The sequence below is a fragment of the Haematobia irritans genome, chromosome 3 (genome assembly GCF_050003625.1).
Source record: "Haematobia irritans isolate KBUSLIRL chromosome 3, ASM5000362v1, whole genome shotgun sequence".
Taxonomy (NCBI): Eukaryota; Metazoa; Arthropoda; class Insecta; order Diptera; family Muscidae; genus Haematobia; species Haematobia irritans.
This window is the reverse complement of record NC_134399.1, coordinates 213,118,384-213,128,409: the sequence shown is the minus strand read 5'-3', so window position 1 is coordinate 213,128,409 and position 10,026 is coordinate 213,118,384. Positions and strand designations below refer to the sequence as shown.

At 37.9% G+C, this 10,026-nt stretch overlaps 1 protein-coding gene across 1 annotated transcript; it reads left to right on the top strand.

Moving 5' to 3' along the window:
* Positions 1–3,401: 3,401 nt before the first annotated feature.
* LOC142232010 (pyridoxal phosphate phosphatase PHOSPHO2-like) lies at positions 3,402–4,489 on the top strand. Its single transcript, XM_075302692.1, has one exon. It carries the CDS (start codon positions 3,461–3,463, stop codon positions 4,316–4,318), a length of 858 nt encoding a protein of 285 aa, XP_075158807.1. The 5' UTR covers positions 3,402–3,460; the 3' UTR covers positions 4,319–4,489.
* The last annotated feature ends 5,537 nt before the right edge of the window (positions 4,490–10,026 follow it).

Here is a 10,026-nt window from a genome sequence, read left to right as displayed (position 1 = left end):
CGACTTCGTAAAGACACAAGTCGATAGCAGTAGCAACAATAATTCTGACGACAATGACTAAAGACTAACGGTAGTTATGATAATTGTGTTGTAGTTGTTAGGGAATGAATATGCGTAAGTCGTTTGAGTTTGCTGTTTAGTCGTGTGTTTTGTTCGCAACAAGCAGTGCAGAAAATGATCATAATGGCACCAAGGCTAAACAAAAGTGTAATATTAGAGAAGTTTAACATTTGTGAAGACAATGAAAATGCATAATGTAAAATGTAAAAAAATCTGAACAAAATTTATAAATTTATAATCTATACACATAAAATTTAAGTCGGCTAATGCCCTGAGATGGTACACTATGTTAGTAAAAAATATGGGAAACATTTTAATCTCTACTTTTATTTTTGGGCTTCTCTTGTGAAACGTAAGCCCGCCCGCCCGTTTATACATATATAAAATATCACATGGATTTTAAAAATAGTTGTTGGTGGCTTGAATGATATTTGTGAAAATTGCATATTCTATGATACTTCCGTGGAATAGCACAAAGTTAAGATTTACATTAGAAGAAATAGAATAGGAGATCGTTCAATTAGTGCGGTAATATAGCCAAATTCGTTAAAAAATAATTTCGGGTGTAGGGGTTTTAATTATACCAATAAATATATAAAAAATTGTTTTAGGCGATTTTACAAGGAAAACGTTGGTATTTGCAACCAAATTTGGTACAGACAGTTGGAATGTTAATTCTACTTCCTGTGCAAAATTTCAAGTAAATCGGTTTAAAAGATTGGTCACTTTTGTCATTTGAGTGTAAATCGGACGAACGACATATATGGGAGCTATATCTAAATCTGAACTGATTTCAATCAAACTTGGTACACTTGACTACACTACTAGTTGTACTCTTAGTGCAAAATTTCAACCAAATTGGCTCAAAAATTTGGCTTCTGGGGCCATATAAGTCCATATCGGGCGAAAGATATATATGGGAGCTATATCTAAATTTGAACCGATTTCAATAAAATATAGCACACTTGATTACACTACTAATTGTACTCCTAGTGCAAAATTTCAACCAAATTGGGCCAAAACTCTGGCTTCTGGGGCCATATAAGTCCATATCAGGCGAAAAATACATATGGAAGCTATATCTAAATCTGAACCGATTTCAATCAAATTTGGCACACATGACTATACTACCAATTGTACTCCTTGTGTAAATTTTCAAGCAAATCGGGATAAAACTCTGGCTTCTGGATCCATATAAGTGCATATCGGGCGAAAGATATATATGGGAGCTATATCTAAATCTGAACCGATTTCTTCCAAAATCAATAGTTATATCGACTCAGGGAACCACCCCGAGCATTATTGCCAAAGACACCATGTGTCTATCTCGTCTTCTTCTGGGTGTTGCAAACATATGCACTAATTTATAATACCCTGTTCCACAGTGTGGCGCAGGGTATAATTAACAAACAAATTGTTGGCTGAATATCAATATAAATAAATCACTGAATTAAATGATAGCTATGATTTGACTTCATTTTGCATTAATAACAAAACAAAAACAACTCGAAGTGCGAACAAAATAGAAAAAAACCTACTTTGCCTTAATAGTCAAAATATTTTTACCGTAGTCATTTTAGTCGTTTCATTGACAGTTCATTTTGCTGTTAATAAATTTGCTGCTAATATTTCAGTCGTTAGTCGTTTTACTTCGTATGCTTGTGGCTGTTGACTATGCATATGTGTTTTCCGAAGTCGTTGTCTTTGCAAACGCAATCATTTTGTGCACATTCGTTTCATTTCATTTTGTTTCTCAAATCATTCCGCAGTCATAGTCAACAACGCATATTGGAAATGAATATTAGTCAGCAATTTTAAACCCTCACATCACATTTAACACATTTTTATGCATTAATAAGAGATTGATGTTGAGTTACAAGTTGTAAGTTAAATGTTGTAGCGTCTATCAGCCAGTACTTTATTCCCAATGGAGGCAGCGTGTCTGGAAAAATATTTGAAAAACTATCACTTTATTCCATTTGGAAAGTCAAAAATTGTTCACCAATTTACTTTTCACAATTTTAAGCGTAATAACTATGTTTTCAGCACTTTATTTTCGTTTTCATTGACATAAATTATAATAAGCCAGTTGCGCTTGGTGTTTCACAAAATATAAAATGGCTCTTGTAACAATAGTGATGGCAAAATACTATCACAGTTGGCGATTGTTGCAGTGTCACTTACGAGTCTGTGGTAGCGATGAGGATGAAATGGAACATTGAAATGCTGGCAGGATAATTAGAAATTTCCCATCAGCATCGGAGAAATACATATATCCCATAATGCGCTTTACAGACTATCAGTTATTCCGTACGACAGTGCTCGTGTCGAACATATCCCATATATTGTGCACATTATAAGTTAAGTCCGAAGGCATAATCGATAATGCTGCATGTTTATGGGATCGATAACACATTTACCGATTATTTAGTCATCGCCGACAAGTCGTATCGATCCAACACACTGTAATGCGCTTTACAGACTGTCATTTATTCCGAACGACAGTTCTCGTGTCGAACATATCCCATATATTGTGCACATTATAAGTTAATTCCGAAGGCATAATCGATACTGCTGCATGTTTATGGGATCGATAACACATTTACCGATTATTTAGTCATCGCCGACAAGTCGTATCGATTGGACACACTGTAAGATTCTTTACAAACACCGACATTCCGTCCGGAATAACTGATAGTCTGTAAAGCGCATAAGATTCTTCTTACAGTGTGACGGCGCTTTTCCGACAAGTTTTTGATGTCGTATACGATTGTTTTCGATATTGCTTAGTACTAAGTTCGTTTGTGCGAAAAACGAATATCTTCATCTATCTCCGTAAATAGGGTCTCAAACGCAGGAATGTTAACTTATTTATGCGAAATAATATGCCTGCATATTTTTTCGTGCGAAAAGTCCAGGGTTGTTTAAATATGTGTTTAAAAATGCGCAAAATAAAGATTTCGCATTTATTCCGCACTAACGTTTTTTATATGGAGTATAACAGTTTTTCGTGCGAAAACGTGATCTTAGTACTAGGCTTATGGTGGGGATTCCCAGTAGTGCCGTCAAATTCAAAAAATGTTGGCAGGGAGCACCTCAGACGAAAAGTGTTCTTATTAAACCGGGTGTGGATGTAATATTTCTGGTTGTAAAATAAAATAATATGTAAAAGCGGCGATTTGTAGATTTTGAAATGTTTTTGTCCAATTCGAGTCAATTTCAGGCTAAAATTTTATTATATATTTTGCCGACAAACGCTTTTCATTGTAGCATGTGCGTAAACAAAGGCAAATTAAAATAATCTGGCACAAATACAGTGATTGCAGATTTTAAAACTGAACAGCTGTTATTGGCCTCCGACCTTGGGAGAAAACAAAAACAATGAAAAACAGGTGTCCGAATGAGTGTCAGGAAATATTTAAACTTATTACAACGTTTCAACAAAGAGAAGATGTTTTCTACTAAGGCCTATTTGGCAGCATTTGATTTCGATTATACGGTAGTGAGTCAAAACACGGATACGGTTATCCGAGACCTATTACCTGCCAACAAAAAGACCAAGGATCTCCAGGATATTATCGATGCGAAAGGATGGACAGCATATATGGCTGAAGTGTTCCGTAGACTACACGATATAGATACAAAACCAGAAAAAATTATACAAACCATACATAGTATACCAGAGGTTCCAGGATTCCAGAGATTATTGAAAAGGCTTAAAACAAAATATAACTGTGACCTGATTATCATAAGTGATAGTAACAGCGTTTTTATAGAAGAGTGGCTAAAATATCATGGTCTGCAAGAATGTTTTAGCAAAGTATTCACAAATCCAGCTCGTTTTGGTGAAAACGGTTTGTTGTCCATTCAACCGTATCATCATCAAACAGAGTGTCATCTTAGCTCTGTGAATTTGTGCAAGGGAAAAATATTGGAACACTTTATCATAGAACAAGATTTGCGCTTGAATCTGAGGTATGATCACGTTATATATGTGGGCGATGGAAACAACGATATTTGCCCAGTGACAAAATTAAGATCCCGCGATATTGCTTGCCCTCGTGAAGGTTTTTCCATGGATAAAACTTTAACAAAGAATCCCCTAAAATTAAAGGTACGTGCAGAACTAATTACTTGGAAGACAGGATTTGATCTTTTAGAAAAGCTGGAACGGCACATGGAAAAAGTAAAAACTCAACAGGATGAGAATTTAAAGCATAGTGAAAGAGACGAAAGTCCGCCAAAATCTGGAAGCTAATTAAGTTATCTACACTTATGGGTAAATGTAGATTTATTTTAACACAAATATGAGAAATTAGAAAAATTAAGTTTTAAAAAATGCTATAAGTATCTATAATCTGAAATATGTGCTAAATTAATTTTGAAACAAATAAATCTGTTGCATGATGATGTTGATATATGTGGTAAATATGTTTGTTTTGTTTACTGCTGTGGATTTTTGTAAACCATATAAATTTGGTATCAAAACCCTTTAATACATTTGATTTTTGCGACAATCTATGTACTCAAAATTAAATCCAAATCCATATTCGTACCTTTAACAAAGAATGGGCGAGTACAAATGAAGTTGTATCAATTAGTTTCCGATTACAATTTAATTCTAAGAATTTTGTCGAAATATCTGTCAAATTACGCTATGGCCTCAATAATAATGGAGCTGTCTTCCTAAAAATAGGTAGAGAGTATCTAGAAAATGGGAACAAGGAAAGTCTGAGCATCCCTAAGAGTTAAAAAAATTGTTTATAGAGTATGTTTGTCGGAAAATATGCTTACGGCTGTTTTCATGTAGCTCTGTCAGGCTTTAACTGCCAGATAACAGAAAGTAAATTGCAGATATCTTCCCTCCGCTTAAATTTAACTTAAACAAGTAAGGAAAGTCTAAAGTCGGACGGGGCCGACTATATTATACCCTGCACCACTTTGTAAATCCACATTTTCGATATTATATCAAATCAAATATGTTGGATGCTATATATAAAGGTTTTTGTCCCAAATGCATACATTTAAATCTGCATCCATCTCCACAAAAATTTATAATCTATCTGAACAAAATTTATCTATAGACTTAAAATTTAAGTCGGCTAATGCCCTTGGGTGGGAAACGTTTTAATCTGTACCAATTTTGAGGCAACTTCGCAAAAGTGTATTTATGATTTATCGGTCGATAGATATGTATTAGAAATAAAGGAAAATTTGAGTTACTTTTACAAGTTTTCGACTTCGAGCAGTGGCGATTTCATAAGGAAAATGTGGGTATTTTGGCCATTTTTGCCCAAATCGGAAAAACATATATATGGAAGCTATCTACAAATCAGAACCGATATCAACCAAATTTGACATGCATACTTAGTATTTTAATTCTACTCCCTGTGCAAAATTTCACGTAAATCGGACTACAACTTTGACGGAAAATCGGGCGAAAGATATATATGGGAGCTATATCGAAATCTGAACCGATTTCAATAAAATTTAGCACACTTGACTACGCTACTAATTGTACTCCTAGTGCAAAATTTCAATCAAATTGGGCTAAAACTCTGTCTTCTGGGGCCATATAAGTCTATATCGGTCGATATATATATATATATATATATATATATATATATATATATATATATATATATATATATATATATATATATATATATATATATATATATATATATATATATATATATATATATATATATATATATATATATATATATATATATATATATATATATATATATATATATATATATATATATATATATATATATATATAATGTGTGTGAAGATAAATACGTATTTAAAACCCTAGACACAAACCAATTGTAATAGATTAGGGTAAAAACATTTTGGGATTTTTTCGAAAAACTGATTTTTTGGAAAAACTACTGGGAATTTAAAATTAAAATTTCGCAGGAACAATGCCAGGGGAACACCCTACATAACGGTTTATTTATTTTGGAAATACATTAACCACCGCAAGAGATATGTGGTGGGACATTTGGCAATGGGAGGGGAATCATATCTCTGGAACGGGATATCCTGCCAGGACTACTTATGCGGCAGTGTATAGTCCTATGAAATACCTATCGAACAAGGTATAGCATATATCAAGATTTGATTTTTAAGACACCAAATACGCTCTTTTAATTTCTGTATTTATTATCCTAAATTTCTGGAGGGGATCAGTGGCCATATCTCAGGAACGAAGCTACCCTCTGACCTAAAATTTATGACAAATTAATGTGCTTGTAACACCCTTCAATCAGAGGGTAAACATTTGTTGAAGCGATATTTCAGAACTCCAAAATTGTTCCTCCAATATTGGTTATTTTACCTATGAATTTTCGGAGGGGAGGAATGCGTCCAGGAGGAGTGGGGTACATCCTGCCGACATAGCTCCCACACAAATCCATACTCCTAAAGACGCCTTTTCGAACAAAAGAAACAGCGAATCAAGAATTGATTTTGGGATTGCTCCAGCTCCTCATCAATATGACCCTTTTTCAGACCAAAAAATACAAAACTGAACAGAAGCAAAGCAGAAAAATTTCGCACCAGATGCTTGGCCAGGAGCAGTGCTAATATCGATGGAACGGGATCTCCTTCCGACATAGCATAAAAACCATTATAAAGCTCCAAGAAACACCTATACGGATTGATGTCACTTTATTCCAGAATTGATTTTGGTATACCCAGATACGCCTGTTCAAATGTGGCCCATTTCATAGCAGATTCTGGCCGGGAGCAGTGGCCATATCTTTGGAACGAATTATCCTGCCGACACGAGATGACCAATTTTGTACAGTGCTAGGAAGCTACTTTCCGGAATGGTGTAACTTTATTCCAGAATTGATTTTGGTATACCCAGATACGCCTGTTCAAATGTGGCCCATTTCATAGCAGATTCTGGCCGGGAGCAGTGGCCATACCTTTGGAACGAATTATCCTGCCGACACGAGATGACCACTGTTGTACAGTGCTAGGAAGCTACTTTCCGGATTGGTGTCACTTTATTGCAGAATTGATTTCGGTATACCCAAATACGCCTTTTCAAAAGTGGTCAATTTCATAGCAGAATCTGGCCGGGAGCAGTGGCCATATCCAGATACGCCTGTTCAAATGTGGCCCATTTCATAGCAGATTCTGGCCGGGAGCAGTGGCCATATCTTTGGAACGAATTATCGTGCCGACATCAAATTACCACTGTTGTATAGTCCTAGGAAGCTACTTTCCGGCATGGTGTCACTTTATCCCAGAATTGATTTCGGTATACCCAGATACGCCTGTTCAAATGTGGCCCATTTCATAGCAGATTCTGGCCGGGAGCAGTGGCCATATCTTGGGAACGAATTATCCTGCCGACAAGGGATGACCACTGTTGTATAGTGCTAGGAAGCTACTTTCCGGAATGGTGTAACTTTATTCCAGAATTGATTTTGGTATACCCAGATACGCCTGTTCAAATGTGGCCCATTTCATAGCAGATTCTGGCCGGGAGCAGTGGCCATATCTTTGGAACGAATTATCGTGCCGACATCAAATAACCACTGTTGTATAGTACTAGGAAGCTGCTTTCCGGAATGGTGTCAATTTGTTCCAGAATTGATTTTGGTATACCCGGATACGCCTGTTCAAATGTGGCCCATTTCATAGCAGATTCTGGCCGGGAGCAGTGGCCATATCTTGGGAACGAATTATCCTGCCGACAACGGATGACCACTGTTGTATAGTCCTAGGAAGCTACTTTCCGGCATGGTGTCACTTTATCCCAGAATTGATTTCGGTATACCCAGATACGCCTGTTCAAATGTGGCCCATTTCATAGCAGATTCTGGCCGGGAGCAGTGGCCATATCTTGGGAACGAATTATTCTGCCGACAAGGGATGACCACTGTTGTATAGTCCTAGGAACCTACTTTCCGGAATGGTGTCACTTTATTCCAGAATTGATTTCGGTATACCCAAATACGCCTGTTCAAAAGTGGTCAATTTCATAGCAGAATCTGGCCGGGAGCAGTGGCCATATCTTTGGAACGAATTATCCTGCCGACACGAGATGACCACTGTTGTACAGTGCTAGGAAGCTACTTTCCGGAATGGTGTCACTTTATTGCAGAATTGATTTCGGTATACCCAAATACGCCTTTTCAAAAGTGGTCAATTTCATAGCAGAATCTGGCTGGGAGCAGTGGCCATATCTTTCGAATGAAATATCCTGCCGACACGAGATGACCACTGTTGTACAGTGCTAGGAAGCTACTTTCCGGAATGGTGTCACTTTATTGCAGAATTGATTTCGGTATACCCAGATACGCCTGTTCAAATGTGGCCCATTTCATAGCAGATTCTGGCCGGGAGCAGTGGCCATATCTTGGGAACGAATTATCCTGCCGACAAGGGATGACCACTGTTGTATAGTCCTAGGAAGCTACTTTCCGGCATGGTGTCACTTTATCCCAGAATTGATTTCGGTATACCCAGATACGCCTGTTCAAATGTGGCCCATTTCATAGCAGATTCTGGCCGGGAGCAGTGGCCATATCTTGGGAACGAATTATCCTGCCGACAAGGGATGACCACTGTTGTATAGTCCTAGGAACCTACTTTCCGGAATGGTGTCATTCCAGAATTGATTTTGGTATACCCAAATACGCCTGTTCAAAAGTGGTCAATTTCATTGCAGAATCTGGCCGGGAGCAGTGGCCATATCTTTGGAACGAATTATCCTGCCGACACGAGATGACCACTGTTGTACAGTGCTAGGAAGCTACTTTCCGGAATGGTGTCACTTTATTGCAGAATTGATTTCGGTATACCCAAATACGCCTTTTCAAAAGTGGTCAATTTCATAGCAGAATCTGGCCGGGAGCAGTGGCCATATCTTTCGAATGAAATATCCTGCCGACACGAGATGACCACTGTTGTACAGTGCTAGGAAGCTACTTTCCGGAATGGTGTCACTTTATTGCAGAATTGATTTCGGTATACCCAGATACGCCTGTTCAAATGTGGCCCATTTCATAGCAGATTCTGGCCGGGAGCAGTGGCCATACCTTTGGAACGAATTATCCTGCCGACACGAGATGACCACTGTTGTACAGTGCTAGGAAGCTACTTTCCGGATTGGTGTCACTTTATTGCAGAATTGATTTCGGTATACCCAAATACGCCTTTTCAAAAGTGGTCAATTTCATAGCAGAATCTGGCCGGGAGCAGTGGCCATATCCAGATACGCCTGTTCAAATGTGGCCCATTTCATAGCAGATTCTGGCCGGGAGCAGTGGCCATATCTTTGGAACGAATTATCGTGCCGACATCAAATTACCACTGTTGTATAGTCCTAGGAAGCTACTTTCCGGCATGGTGTCACTTTATCCCAGAATTGATTTCGGTATACCCAGATACGCCTGTTCAAATGTGGCCCATTTCATAGCAGATTCTGGCCGGGAGCAGTGGCCATATCTTGGGAACGAATTATCCTGCCGACAAGGGATGACCACTGTTGTATAGTGCTAGGAAGCTACTTTCCGGAATGGTGTAACTTTATTCCAGAATTGATTTTGGTATACCCAGATACGCCTGTTCAAATGTGGCCCATTTCATAGCAGATTCTGGCCGGGAGCAGTGGCCATATCTTTGGAACGAATTATCGTGCCGACATCAAATAACCACTGTTGTATAGTACTAGGAAGCTGCTTTCCGGAATGGTGTCAATTTGTTCCAGAATTGATTTTGGTATACCCGGATACGCCTGTTCAAATGTGGCCCATTTCATAGCAGATTCTGGCCGGGAGCAGTGGCCATATCTTGGGAACGAATTATCCTGCCGACATCAAATAACCACTGTTGTATAGTACTAGGAAGCTGCTTTCCGGAATGGTGTCAATTTGTTCCAGAATTGATTTTGGTATACCCGGATACGCCTGTTCAAATGTGGCCCATTTCATAGCA

Coding starts and splice junctions, on each gene's coding strand:
- LOC142232010 (XM_075302692.1), top strand. CDS start 3,461: ATGAGTGTCAGGAAATATTTAAACTTATTACAACGTTTCAACAAAGAG.